Here is a 15,418-nt window from a genome sequence, read left to right on the forward strand (position 1 = left end):
AAGGGCTTCTGGGCTTTTGCCATGTGGCATTCGCTAGTGTGGCTTTATAACAGAGGCCTAAAGATATTGAGAGCGTCCTTCTTTTACACACCATCAGTAGTAGTGTCCTGGTCTTTTCAACTTTTTTGTCAACTACTTTCTCTTTATTGTTTTTGCAGCAAATTGTATTCCCATCTACTTGGCAAGTTAACACTCTCTCATTCCATATTGCTTGACCCTTGTATGACACACTCTTCATTGGACACTGTTACATGACCAAATCGTAAAAAAAAGATCAAGGAGACAGCAGAGCACAGAGGACCGTGGTGTCAAGACAATATGAAAAGGGAGAGCAGTAACTTTAATAAGAGAAATATAATATAAATTACTACACTTCTCCCTCCGTATTCGCTGTGATAGGGGATTAACAAAACCGCAACTACAGAAAAACCGTGAATAACTTTTTCATATGTTATTCGCTGTTTTCTATTAAAAACCATTGTGAATATGGTGAAACCGCCAATAACTTGGTGGGAGACCTGGCCTGTTCCTGAAGGAGAGGCAAAAGACGGTGAAGAAAGTGCCTGGAATCGGCGATTTTCTCTGGAAATGCTTAGAATCAGCAATTTCTCTTTGCAAGCTGATGTAATTTGGTGGGAGGAGCCAGCAAGCTATAAACCGTGTATAATCAAAACCGCGAATGCTGAAACCGCGAATACGGAGGGAGAAGTGTATTTATAGTATTTATATACAACTTATAGCCTAAGTGGTTTTACATTTAGGTACTCAAGTGTTGTATTCCCCTATCTGTCCTAGTGGGTTCATAACTCATCTAATGTACCTGGGGCACAGGGGGATAAAGTGACTTGCCCAGGATCAGCATGGGATTTGAACCCACAACCTTTTTGGTCACCTTATTTAAAATAATCTTCTGTATAACCAGGACAGTTTACCAACTACATGGTACATAGATCCAGGGTGAGAGGAGTACCTTTGAATTAGGGGATAAATGGGTTTCGAACATTGCTTAAAAGACTAGTAGAGAAGAGTTTTAGGTGCCAAGTGATGATGTGAGTAGGGAAATGGTGCAGATATGGGATGTAGCTTGGCTTGTGCGTGGGATGGGTGTAGAAGTGTGTGACTGTGAATAGAGTTAACAAAGAGCAGAGTAATGAGGTATGAGAAGACAGTTTAAAAAACACATCCAGGACACTTCCTCTGACAAAAAAACCTAAATAATATTGAATCTCACAAGAGCACCATAAGGCAGCTTTTCTGCCATACCATGTTAAAAAGGTTTGGTTCTTCATAAGTCTGATGTCATTTTATCAGCTCAACGTAAGAATTGTCCCAAATATTTATAAGTTTGAATTTGAGGGATCTTTTACTAAGCTGCAGCTTAACCACAGGATAAAATCTACCACCATGGGGTACGCTCGGGCATCACACAGTTGTTTTGTCTTCAGCATGTGCTATCCACAGGCAAAAGAACAGAAAATACTTTTTAGCGCTAGGGGTGTGTTTCTGAGCGGAGAACAGGCATGCTCAGTGCTTATCAGTTAACACAGCCACTTTGCTGCGAACTAACCAATTAGCGCATAGTTAGTGCAGCAGTCCTTACCGCCTAGTAATTAGGTGTTGGTAAGGGCTCCTGTGCTAATGACCACATGCTGAGAAATTAATACATGGACATTAATGGGGGAGGGTGAAGTGGCCACAGCGCATGAGAAAGCCCGACGCTACTGATACCGCAGGCCACGTTTTAGCACCGCTTAATAGAAGGGCCCCTTGGTTTGTTAGCATGCCTTATCCCTGGATTCTATAAAGGTCGCCCAAATGCGCAATATATTTGAAGAAATTTTTCTCCTGTTTGGGTCCATTTATTCATTCTTTGGTTCACAAAAGCTTAACTACCGCTTACGTCCCACTCGCTTGGAAAACAACAACCGTTACGCCCATAGTAAAAGACCATAGAATTAGTACAGAAGAAGTCTCAAATTACCGACCCATAGCCAATATTCCTTTTCTCGCTAAAATCACTGAAAGACTTGTCTTTAATCAACTTTCTGACTTTGTAGAGGCTTCAAACGTTCTCCACCCGAACCAAACTGGTTTTCGGAAATTTCACAGTACTGAGCTATCATTAATTGGAATGATTAACAACATCCATTATTTTTTAGACCATCAAAAATCAGTTGTTTTATTTTCACTCGATATATCAGCGGCTTTTGACACTATCGACCATGCTCTTTTATTAGAACGTCTTGAATCAATTGGCATCAGTGACGAAGTTTTGAAATGGTTTGAATCTTTCCTCTCTAATCGATCCTCAACAGTCTATTTCAACAACGAACACTCAAAACCTTTCTCAACCTCATATGGAATTCCACAGGGCTCTATTCTTTCTCCTCTTCTCTTCAATATTTTTTTGTCCCCTCTTCTAAACATCTGTCAATCTATCGGTTTTACATCTTTCGCTTATGCCGACGATATTCAATTATTGCACCCCATCGATCCAGGAAACCCAGACGAAATTTCTATAATCAATAAGAAATTAAACTCAATAAAAGAATGGTTGAACACCAACAAATTGGCTTTAAATATCAAAAAAACAAAATCTATGATATTCCCCTGGAAAAAGGACATTTCACTGGACACTGCCTTTGTCCTAGACAATGTTCCTTTAGACTCTGTTTCCTCATTAAAAATTTTAGGTATTATCGTGGATGACAAGCTTTCATTTCACGAGAACATAGGGAACACCGTTAAATCATGCTTCTATAAATTACGTATGATTCGTTCTATATCCAAATTTCTTAAACCTAAGTCTATAAATATATTGATCCATTCGTTGATTATTTCCAAAATCGATTACTGCAATTCCTTTTTTTTCAATATACCGCAAAAAGAAAAAAGGAGGCTACAAATCATTCAAAACACTGCAATCAAACTAATTTATAACGCAAAAAAATTTGACCATGTCACCCCTCTGTTGATAGACTCCCACTGGCTTCCTATTGCTCATCGAATCCCGTATAAAATATTACTGCTAGTTATTAAATCTTTGAACTATAATGAACCTCAGTTCATTACTAGACTGCTCATTCCTTATAACGCATCACGGAACCTTAGATCAGCATCAAAAAATTTGTTAACTGTTCCATCTTTAAAAATTATTGGTACGAGAAGACAAGACATGTTTTCAATTATCGCCCCTACCTTATGGAACTCAATACCGCAATACATTAGAGATATAAAGGACCTCATTTCTTTTAAAAGAGCTTTAAAAACCTATTTTTTTAAGGAAGCTTGTAACATATGAATCTTAGATTTATAAAATTTGTTTTATTAATACTAGGCTTAATATCCCTTAATTTCGCTTTTTTCCCTTCCTTATTTTCTCCCTTAAATGTATATTTTCCTCTACAAATATATTGTAACTTTTCCCCTCTATCCCCTTGTTTCATGTGTGTTAACCCAGTATGTTTTTTTTTTAGTTTAAATGTTAATGTATTTGTATTTAAATTTTATCTGAATTGTACATCGCTTAGGTATCTAATAAGCGATTTATCAAGCACTAATTAAACTTGGAAACTTCTATACAGTGGCGTAGCGAGGATGAGAGGCGCCTGGGGCGGTGGTGCCCTCCCCCCTCCCCGCCCTCTTCTCCACCCCATCCGCACCTTCCCCACCCCCTCCTGCTATGTGCGCATGCCCCTTTCCTTCCCCCGTACCTCTTTGATGTTCATGGCACGAGCAGCAACCTGCTGCTCGCGTCAGCCTCAGTTCTTCCTCTGATGTCACCTCCTAGGTGTGGGTCCGGGAAGTGGCACCAGAGGAAAAGCCCACGCTGGCGTGAGTAGCAGGTTGAGGTTGCTGCTTGCAACACGAAAGTTAAAGGAGTACTGGGGAAAGGAAGAGGCATGTGGTAGGGGGGGCAGGGAAGGAGCAGGAGGGTGGAGAGTTGAACAGGTGCCAGCGCCCCCACCAAGACAGTGCCCAGGGTGGACCCCCCCCCTTACTAAGCCTTTAATTCTATAAATATAAACTAAGGAAAGACTGGAATTACATACATCTGTAAGACACAATAAACCACATTCCAGTAAACTGGCATATACGAGATAATCACAGAGAAAACGTCAAGCTGCCTTATAGCGTTGAGTGGGAGCATTTCTCTGCTCCAGAGGATCTTAAGCCCTGATACAGCAGCAATATAGCTGTGAAACGATGGCCACTGTCAGGGGATCCTGTGCTTTCTTTAGATAAGCAGGCAAAACAGAAGAGCCCCTCGTCTTGGGATACAGGCAAAAACAACAAGGAAAGACAAGGGACATGTCTTAAACAACCAAAATAAGTCTTTATTCAAAATAGTAAAACCCTTGTTCAAAACATGAAGTCCCAACAAGGATCCTAGTTTCGGCATTTCGAAGATGCCTTCTTCAGGGAACATTTTGCTGAAGATGATGCAAATACAAACTAACTGCATAATCAGCTCAGCCCGGATTTTTCTGCTTATGCAGCTGTTCTGTATTTGCATCGTGTCCCCCTGAAGAAGGCGTTTTCGAAACGCCGAAACTAGGATCCTTGTTGGGACTTATTGTTCCCCTTGATTTTAATGACTATGATTCTGTGAACCGCTTAGACAATTTTTTTTAAGCAGAATATCAAATTTCAAATAAAACTTGATAAACATATTAGAAAAGGTTCTGAGTGCCTTCTGAGGCTTTTTTTCCCTTCACCTAGATTTTCTCTCTGATTGTTAGTACATATATACCAATTTACTGGGCTATTCTATAACACTGCATGCCTAAATTGTCTTGCATGCAGTTTTAAAGGGGATATGGTCAGGGAAGGGGCATGGGGGATTGGGGTGTTTCCAAAATATATGTGCAGTGTTATAGAATAAGGTCGTTAATGCGTCCAGCTGCCTTTGGTTGAGCACTAGCATTTACACCATGTTTCAGCAGGTGTAAGCAAAGGCATAGTAAGGGGGTGTGGGGGCGTGTGGGTAGGGTTGCCAGATTTTCCAATTGGAAAATCTGCCCCCCCCCTAATCCCGCCCCCAGCCCCGCCCTAGCCCTGCTGCCTGCTCTTGACGGGTCTGGGAGGAAATCCACGCATGCGCGGATGCCATGTGATGACATCGCATGGGAGCGTGTGATGTCATCACGTGGCATCCGCACATGCGCGAACTTCTTTCCTGCCCGAGGCGATATGGGGAGGCTTTTCAAAGCCCGTAGAAAGGGTTCGAGACGTGTCCGGGGAAATCTGGACATCTGGTAACCCTAGGTGTGGGGAGTGGACCATTCTAGGTGCCATCTTGGTGAGAGCGGATGTTATTGACTGAGAGTACCCAAGAAAGGGACTTGGGGGTAATGGTGGACATGACAATGAAGCCGACGGCAGAGTGCGCAGCGGCCGCTAAGAGAGCGAATAGAATGCTAGGTATAATCAAGAAGGGTATTACAACCAGAACAAAAGAAGTTATCCTGCCATTGTATCAAGCAATGGTGTGTCCGCATCTGGAGTACTGCATCCAATATTGTTCGTCATACCTTAAGAAGGACATGGCGTTACTCGAGAGGGTTCAGAGGAGAGCGACACGACTGATTAAGGGGATGGAAAGCCTTCCATACGCTGAGAGATTGGAGAAACTGGGTCTCTTTTCCCTGGAGAAGAGGAGACTTAGAGGGGATATGATAGAGACTTACAAGATCATGAAGGGCATAGAGAGAGTAGAGAGGGACAGATTCTTCAAACTTTCAAAAAATAAAAAAACAAGAGGGCATTCGGAAAAGTTGAAAGGGGACAAATTCAAAACAAATGCTAGGAAGTTCTTCTTTACCCAACGTGTGATGGACACCTGGAATGCAATTCCAGAGGATGTTATAGGGCAGAGGACGGTACTGGGGTTCAAGAAAGGATTGGACAATTTCCTGCTGGAAAAGGGGATAGAGGGGTATAGATAGAAATTTACTGCACAGCTCCTGGACCTGTTGGGCCGCCGCGTGAGCGGACTGCTGGGCGCGATGGACCTCAGGTCTGACCCAGCGGAGGCATTGCTTATGTTCTTACCTCTCCGCCCCCTGCTCCTTCCAACTCCTTGTCTGTCACGCACTTGCCTCCAATTCTTTAGCTTTTCGCAGTTGGAGCAGCAGCTTTTGTGCTGCTAATCTCACTCTGAAATGCTTGTTTTTTTGTGCTGCAGGGCTGATACGCTCAAGGGTTCGTGGAGCTAATGTGGCTTCTGCTGACATCCTCACCTTCCTTGACAGTCACTGTGAAGTGAACAATGAGTGGCTGCAGCCAATGCTTCAGAGGGTCAAAGAGGTAAGTCATTATTTAATAATATTTATAGCACGTTTTATTAGCAAGGTGTGTAAAGTGTGGAAACATTACATTAGTGATTTCTATTCCGCCAATACCTTGCGGTTCAAGGCAGATCACAAAAGAAGTTATCTGGCCATTTCCAGAGGAATTGAAGAGTAGAGCAAGTTGATTTAGATAATTGGGATGAGTCTAGCGGTGTTAGTTTGTTTTCAAGGATTTCTTGAATAGGATGGTTTTTATTTCTTTTCTGAACGATTTGTAGTCTGGAGTCTGGTATAGGGAAGGAGGAAGGGGTGTGTAGGATGAGGTAAGTGCAGCGCAGAATTGGAGGATCAGGTAAATTTGTCGAATAGGTGGGTTTTTAGTGATTTCCCGAAAGAGTGGTATGTTAGAGAGTTCAAGATTAGGTCACTTAAGGTGTTGTTCCAGATCCCTGCTTGAAAGGAGAGTGTTCTGTTGAGGAATCTTTTGAATTTGCATATGTGACACCCAATGCAAAAGAATGGATATCACACATTAATTATATTTAGTTAGCTTCATTTGTATGGCATATATTTGAGGAATGTATACTTTCCCCACTGTGGATGCAATATATTACTGGTTTAAAGGTAAAAGATAAACTGAGAATAACATTACATTAGGGACTTCTATTCCGCCTATACCTTGCAGTTCAAGGCGGATTACAAAAGAGCTAACTGGACATTTCCAGTGAAGTTACAACTGTTTTGGGGGGGGGGGGGGTGTTTGGTTACAAGGGAGGAGAGGTACCTGGATTAATTCCGGAAGAACTTGCAAATTGGATATTAAATTGACTGTACATTACTGTGAGAATGAAGAGTTAGTTACTCAAGCTTATGGAGGAAGAATGGAGGAAGCCTTCCAGGGGCAGTTGCTGACCTGGCATGCCTGAGTCATGTGCTAAAGGACACTTTAAGAGCTGGGGCAGGCCATGGAGCTCTCAGGAGAAGGAAGAGATGCTTACCTACCTGAGTGTTTGGAGAAGAAGAAGCCTGACCTGGTGCACCTGAGTAATGACATAATAGCACTCTCTAAGAGTTGAGGAAGGCCGTGTAATGAGGCCCGTGGATGTGTGTCCAAAGAGGCAGCTACCCCGCTTCAGAGCTCCCTGTGGAGCCAACTGTGGTAGAGCCAAGAGAATTTTGTGAGAGTGCCATTTGAAGCTGAACAATAAGTACTGAATTCCTTCTGTATTCATCGTGGAGTTTGTACAATGGAGAAGAGGAAAATTAAAGCCGATTTTGTTGCTACTTCTGATCCAGATGTCACTTCCTAAGTGCGAGACCCGGAAGTGATGTCAGAGAGAGCTGACACAAAAAAATTAACTTCTCAGAGCTCCAATGATCGGGACTTCTACTGGGCATGTGCAGAAGAGCCATGTCTACTGCTTAGCTTCTCTGCATAGGTGCCAGGGTTAGTTCCTCTCCTTTTCTCTGGGATACTCAGCAGAAATAATGTGCATATGATTTGCATGCTATTTGTGCTGAACATAACCCCGGAAAATCAAAATTGCTCCCGACCTGGTATTTTTAACCGTGTTGCCAGAGCTTTGTGCTCTGAATATTTACCCCTGAGTTTCTAATCCTTTCACCATATATTTCACATAGTGAAAAAATGACTACTACAGATCAGAAGGGCCCACAGATGTATAATGTGGAAAAGGAAATTTGCATGTTGGAATTAGAGAATGACAAGAGGACAAATTTTTCCCCGTCCCCACAGGAACTCATTTTCCCATCCCATCCTGGCGAGTTCTTTTCCTGTCCCTGCCCCATTCCTGCAAGCTCTGTCCTCATCTGCCCAAGCCTCAAACACTTTAAAATCATAAGTGCTTGAGGCTTGTGCGGTTAAGGCAGAGCAATAAAAAGGGAAACCTTACGGTGCACCTAATTAATCCGTGAAGATGCCCCCCTCATCTTTGAAACCTTGAAGTCACCAGATGATGCGGAGGCAGGAGAAGACAACCATGAGTGGGTGAAGGGAAAGGAAAGAAGCAACAGTGGGGTGGGAGGGGCTATACCTCTCTCTTTCAAACCTTGAAGTCACCAGATAATGTGAAGGCAAGAGAAGAAAACCACATGTGGTGAAGGGAAAGAAATGAAGCACCGATGGGGTGTGAGGGGCTATTCACCCCCTCTCTTTCAAACCTCACAGTTTCAGCAAGGTAAGCACTCGCCATTACAATGGCCTCTAGAAGTGAGAAGCTTTACCTCTTTAATGAATTTCAGGAAACTGATTAAAACGATGTTGTTCAAGCATCATTATTCATGCAGCTAGGAGGGATGAGTTAACATTTTGTGGTTGAAGACTTGTATTTTCGATTGCCTTTGAGTATTGTTGTCATTTATTGATAGTGATTGTTTAAATGGTTTATTGTTTTGTATGTTAAATCATAAATTGTGAGTGTATTTTGTAACTCGCTCAGAACCGTAGGATACAGCGAGTAAGAAATGTTATAAATAAATAAATAATGAAACAGCCGTGCTGACCTGGCTGTGCTGAACTGTTTGTGCTGAGCTGGCTGGGCTGAATTGTCCTAGACCCTTGGTGGAAGGGTGTGTTGCTCAACAGTGATGTCTATCTGCAAGACTCCAAATCCATGTTACCAAGGGCTAGATTCACTAAGCAAACCGGTCGTGTACCGATCGGTTTACGACCCCTTTGCGACCCGATTTTACTCCAGCCCAATTCACTTACCTCTCCTCCGATCCGTGCATGCAAAGTAGACAGGGACGCGATTCACTATAGAAATCTTGCAAACCGACTGGGCTGGCCCATCAACACAAGAAGCAACTGCTGAGGACCAGTCGCTGAGGTACTTTCTGACTGCCCTGCCTTCTGCCACCCTGCTCTCTGCCCTGCTTCTCTGCCCTGATCTGCTGCCCTGTCTCAGTCCCGATCTCCTGCCTACCATGATCTCCTGCTGTCTCCTGCCTGCCCCGATCTCCTGCTCTGCCCTGAATCTCTCCTGCCTGCCACCCTGACTCGCTGCCCTGCTCTTGCCCCGAATCTCTCCTGCCTGCCACCCCAAATCGCCGCCCTGCTCTGCCCCGAATCTCTCCTGCCGCCCTGACTCTCCTGCCCTTCCCCGGGATCACACACTAGTGATCTCTGCGGTCGGAGGGAGACGTTCCTCTGATCACCCTCATTTTAATTTTTTGTTTTGTAAATTTGGCAGGCCTGCACAGATCGAGAACAGCAATGGAGGTTAGTGAATCTAGCCCTAAGTCTTCAAAGGAGCTTTGGCATGGAGTTCTTGCAGTAGGGATGCACTGTTATATGCAACTAATGAGAGGAAAAACAGCAGCAACTATGTCAGCAAAAACCTCACAGAGGTTTTAATCATTGTACTAAACCATTAGAAATGGTTCATAGCAATTTTAACTTGGTTTTTAAATTGGAAGACTTGAAAAAAGATAAAAGGAAAACCAGAAAATGTGGTGCACTTTGGATGACTTCACTATAACTGTGTTTTTTCTTTTTTCAAGTTTTGCAATTTAAAAACCAATTTATAAAATGTTTTTGAATGATTTGTTATGGTTTACTACAATGATTAAACCTCTGAGTGTTTTTTCTGACATCCTTGATGCTGTTTTTCCTCTAATTATGAGCACTTAAAAACCTTTTTAATATTATATTTGATTGCTTTAATACTGATTTGGGGGTTTTTCTTTGATCACAATCTTGTAATTTTTCTCCCCTCTAATTACAGTTTATTCATTATCCTCTGTGTTTTATGCTGTAATTTGCAATGACATGGGAAATTTGTTTTTTTAATTTTATTCTTCTAACATTTCAGTTTTTACAATCACTTCAACATATCCATGATAATAAAATTTCAGTAATATAACAAACACAAATCAAATAGATATCAGGAAAATAAAATCCCAACAGTTCATAATCTTTGGATCCAAGATGCATAGAAATAATCAATTATAGGAAAATAAAAAAAAGAAAAAATCTGGAGTCTCATCTCATTTCATTGTCTCAGCCCACTCTCATAGCAAATGGGAGTTATCTCTGGTACATAAGCTGATTTCATATGCGTAGCGCAACGGGATATCAGATATGACCTACGAGTATTAGCACTCTTCGGTTTGTATTTATGTCATTTCCTCATTCATCCCTGCGTAATGCATTTTTGTATATGTTTTTTATATAATGCTTTTTTTTTGTGATTTTCTTATTCTTTTATACTTAATTAAATAATTTAAATAGTTTAAATGAACTTATGTTCATAGCGAACATGCTTCAACTTTAGAATGAAGCTCCCCAGTGCCAGTGTTTTAAACTATTTAAATTATTTAATTAAGTATAAAAGAATAAGAAAATCACAAAAAAAAGCATTATATATAAAACATATACTAAACTAAACTAAACCTTAGGTTTGTATACCGCATCATCTCCGCAAGCGCAGAGCTCAGCACGGTTTACAGAGGTTGAGAGGAAAGGAACTACAAAGATGGATATAGGAGAGGGAATAAGAAGATAGGGAGGGAACAGGGTACTAGAGAACGGGGGTGATTAGATTTTTGAAAAGAGCCAAGTTTTCAGGTGTTTACGGAAGGATTGGAAGGAGCTAACATTTCTGAGCGGGGATGAGAGGTTGTTCCAGAGTTCTGTGGTTCTAAAAGGGAGGGATGTTCCAAGTTTTCCTGCGCGGGATATACCTTTTGTAGATGGGAAAGATAGTTTCAGTTTTTGGGAGGATCTAGAGGAATACAAAAATGCATTACGCAGGGATGAATGAGGAAATGACTTAAATACAAACCGAAGAGTGCTAATACTCGTAGGTCATATCTGATATCCCGTTGCGCTACACATATGAAATCAGCTTATGTACCAGAGATAACTCCCATTTGCTATGGTGTTGTCGTATTTATATATTTATCATAAATATTAAAGAGTGACGAGGATCAGCCCACTCTCAGCATACATTTCCAAATTGGTAAGCTATAGAGTCACCTTAATCTCCTCTTTAGCTACAAGAAAATCCTGTAGCTATTTTGGGTCAAAAAAGTATAAGAAATACCCTAAAGGAAATTTTAATACAAAATTGGCACCTAAAGCGTTCACTCTTGGTCTAAAGGCCAAGAATGACTGTGGCCTCTTTTGTGTATCTCTAGACAAATCAGGAAAAATCCAAATAGTTGATCCCATAAACTGCTGATTGAAATTGCAGAAATATAAACACAGAACATTATTGCGATCTAATTCTAAAGCAAATGTTACATTTAGAGTCAGTTTCTGGGTCACTATTTCAAGAGATGATTCAAGAAAATCAGTCAAGTTCACCATCGATTCTGGCCTTCCCGAGTTCCCAGCCCCACCCGTTTCTTTCCCAGAAACATATTGAGCTTTTACAAACTGAGGGGGTCTTTTACTAAGGCGTGCTAGCCAATTTAGCACGCGCTAAATGCTAACGCATCCATAGAATATAATGGGCGCGTTAGCATTTAGTGCGCCCATTATAGACCCCGTGAGTGAGAGCTTCATCTGGTATCTTAAGGGGTGGCAGGTCAAAAGCGCGCCGGGACAAAGGCGCGCGCAGACAATTGAGCGCAGCGCAGAGGCGCGCGCCGCAGAAAATTACAGTTTTTACGGCTCCGACGGGAGGTGTGTGGGGGGAACCCCCCCACTTTACTTAATAGAGATCGCACCGCGTTGTGGGGGCGTTGTGGGGGGTGTGGGGGGTTGTAACCCCCCACATTTTACTGAAAACTTCACTTTTTCCCTGTTTTTAGGGAAAAAGTTAAGTTTCCAGTAAAATGTGGAGGGTTACAACCCCCCAAACCCCCACAGTGCCGGCGCGATCTCTATTAAGTAAACTGGGGGGGCTCCCCAACAAAAACCCCCATCGGAGCCCCTAAAAACTGTAATTTTCTTCGGCGCGCACCTCTGTCTTGCGCTCAGTTGTCGGCGCGCGCCTTTGTCTTTCACGGGGTTGTCTATGAACCATCTTAAGGACCTCTTTTAATTATCGTCTCACCAAGTCCATTGATGATATCAATGAGAATTTGGGAAAATTCACAAGACACAAATTATTCCTCCTTAATTGATTTTCCAAATATTCGATTTTCCGTTGGGGTAAGATCTTATCTTTAAGCAATACTGCTCTTAGATTCTGTACCTCCTCAACCTTCTATTCCAAAGATGTTACCTTATCCAATTGCTGAATTGAGTTTTGGGGCTGAGAAGCAATTTGTTCAGTAACATTCTTTATTTCACTTTCCATTCTATCAACTTTTCTCAAAAAAGAAGATTTTAGGTCCTGTATAGCCTCCCAAAGCACTTCAAAAGTTATAATGGCTGGTTTCTTACTTTTCACACCTGCAGTATTTTCAGAAGGATGTTTTCCCACTTGCCCCACTCACGGTTTCAAAATCTGCAGCTTGGACCAAACTTTGTTGTGAGGGAGAAAATTCTATCGGAGAGAGGTTCCCAGACAGCAAGGAAGAAGTCTGTACTTCTCCCAGACTTTCCTCTGCTGTTCTCCATCAAATAGGCTCCTTCCAGGCTGCAGGGGTGCCATTCTGTTCTTGGGACTCAAAGAGATCCCATTGAACTAGCATCGCTTACTTGCGCGTGCAGCACTGGAGCAGAGGAGACATTCAGCATGGGTCCGGTCGGAGTTCTGAAGTCCTCTAAGGTAGTTTGCCTCATCAGCAGTACTTGGCTAACCACTGGGACTTAGATTTTCGCCATTCCCTTTCTTATACCCATTATCTGGGTAGAGAACCGTTGCACTCGCCACCCCAGAGCTTCAGAAAAGCAAACCTCACAGGCGCCTCAGCAAGACGCCATCTTGGATCTCCCCTTTTTCTCACCAATGACATGGGAAATTTCAACAACATATCCCTTGTAATTGCATGTCATTAACAAATGAAAACAACCAGAAAAAACCCAAACAAACTAATTTTTTGGGTTTTCTTTGCTGTTAATAGTGCATAATCTCGGCAAAGAGGGCACACTTTTTCCCAATAGTGTATGCCTGTGCGAACTGCTGCACATCCATGGCACTATCGGAAAAGAGTGCACACTCCTTCTGAAAGTGTGCACTCTTAATGACATTACCTCTGGAACAAAAATGAAGGCAAGCCATAACAAAATGAACAATGCTTGCAAATAACATAGGAATTGAAATGAAGCTAAAATTTTAGACTGCCCATTGCTACACTGCAAAGTTGGGTTAAATGCACTGGGGGGGAGGTTTGTTAGAAAAATAGATGTAAAAATCATGTGTAATTGTGCATGAAGGTTCAGGCACTGTAGCCTAACAGAGGATGCTCCAACTGAAAGCCTAAAGGAGAAAGTGCAAATTGCCAGGTCAGAAAAACAGCAAAGAAGGCTGTGTAGCATAAATAGAGAGGAGAAATCTCTAGAACCTGGTTCTCCACTAACCATGGAGACTGATTCACCTACTAGGCCAGGGGTAGGCAATTCCAGTCCTCCAGAGCCGGAGCTAGGTCAGGTTTTCAGGATATTCACACTAAATATGCCAGAGATAGATTTGCATCTCAAGGAAGCAGTGCATGCAAATCCATTTCATACATATTCATTGTGGATATCCTGAAAATCTGACCTGGCTCCAGCTCTCGAGGATTGGAATTGCCTACCCCTGTCCTAGGCAATGCACATTTTCTTTAGCCAGAATCAGGCATCACCAGCAGTGATGGAGGATATAAAGAAAGAATTCTGGTTGCTCTAGTAACATACCCCCTCTTTTATGAAACTGTGATAGCAGTTTCTAGCACAGAGAGCCATGCTGAATGACTCGCGCTGCTCATAGGAACTCTATGAACATTGGGAGCAGCATGGGCTATTCAGCGCAGCTCCCCGCACTAGAAACTGCTAGCGCAGTTTCGTAGAAGAGGGGAATAGGAAATGATGACAGATAACCTGACTGGTCCATCCAGTCTGCCTAACAGTCATACACATAAGAACATAACAGCGGCCCTTTTGGTCAAAGACCAGTGCCCTAACTGAGACTAGCCGTACCAGCGTACATCCTTGTTCAGTAGGAACTTGTCTAACTTTGTCTTGAATCCCTGCAGGGTGTTTTCCCCTATGATAGCCTCCGGGAGAGCGTTCCACTTTTCCACCACTCTCTGGGTGAAGAAGAACTTCCTTACGTTTGTACAGAATCTATCCCCTTTCAACTTTAAAGAGTGCCCTCTCGTTCTCCCTACCTTGGAGAGGGTGAACAACCTGTCCTTATCTACTAAGTCTATCCCCTTCAGTATCTTGAATGTTTCGATCATGTCTCCTCTCAATCTCCTCTGTTCGAGGGAGAAGAGGCCCAGTTTCTCTAATCTGTCACTGTATGGCAGCTCCTCCAACCCCTTGACCATCTTAGTTGCTCTTCTCTGGACCTATGATTCATTTATGATCAAATTGTCTTTTTTTGTGTGTGACATTTTTTGTGACATAGACCAGTGGTTCCAAACTCTGTCCTGGAGGGCCTCCAGGCCAGTTGAGTTTTCAGGATAGCCCTAATGAATATGCATGAGAGAGATCTGCATATAAAGGAGGTGCCAGGCATGCAAATCTGCTCCATGCATATTCATTAGGGTTACCCTGAAAACCAGACTGGTCTGGGCAGGGCTGCCATCAGGGCAGTACCATCAGTCCTGCATTCAGGGGCCCGGAGCTGACAGGGGGCCCGGGCTCCCCCAGAGTCCTAGGCCACAGTCTAGGGGAAGGGGCGGTCCGCCCCACGTGGACAGGAGAGAGCAGGACGGGGGACCCGCGGAATTCAATACATCTCGAGCCGCGAGGCTCGTCTTCTGTTCCTGCCTGCCCTGCCTCTCACATATAGCCGATCGGAAGTGTTCCCCGATGTCAGCGCTGACATCGGAGGGAGGGCTTAAGCAAAGCCTGCCCTCCGACGTCAGCGCTGACGTCTGAGAATACTTCCGGTCGGCTATTTGTGCGCGGCAGGGCAGGCAGGAACAGAAGACGAGCCTCGCGGCTTGAGCTTCGTTTTGCTGAGAGAGTTGCAAAGATGGGCTGGGAGGCAAACGCGGAACACAAAAGGGGGGATGGAGTGCGTTTTGGACACAAGGCATGAACTTGGGAGAGAGGAAGGGAG

The 15,418-nt window shown here is 43.1% G+C and overlaps 1 protein-coding gene across 1 annotated transcript in view; it reads left to right on the plus strand.

Annotated features, from left to right (window-relative positions):
- The window catches only part of GALNT16 (polypeptide N-acetylgalactosaminyltransferase 16), a 316,815-nt gene that overhangs the window by 190,794 nt on the left and 110,603 nt on the right, over nucleotides 1-15,418 (plus strand). Inside the window, exon 6 of the mRNA XM_033950875.1 lies at nucleotides 6,188-6,309. Coding sequence (XP_033806766.1) covers nucleotides 6,188-6,309 — 122 coding nt within the window. The remainder of the gene's footprint in view (nucleotides 1-6,187; nucleotides 6,310-15,418) is intronic.

Source organism: Geotrypetes seraphini, chromosome 7, assembly GCF_902459505.1.
Source record: "Geotrypetes seraphini chromosome 7, aGeoSer1.1, whole genome shotgun sequence".
In the NCBI taxonomy this organism is placed as follows: Eukaryota; Metazoa; Chordata; class Amphibia; order Gymnophiona; family Dermophiidae; genus Geotrypetes; species Geotrypetes seraphini.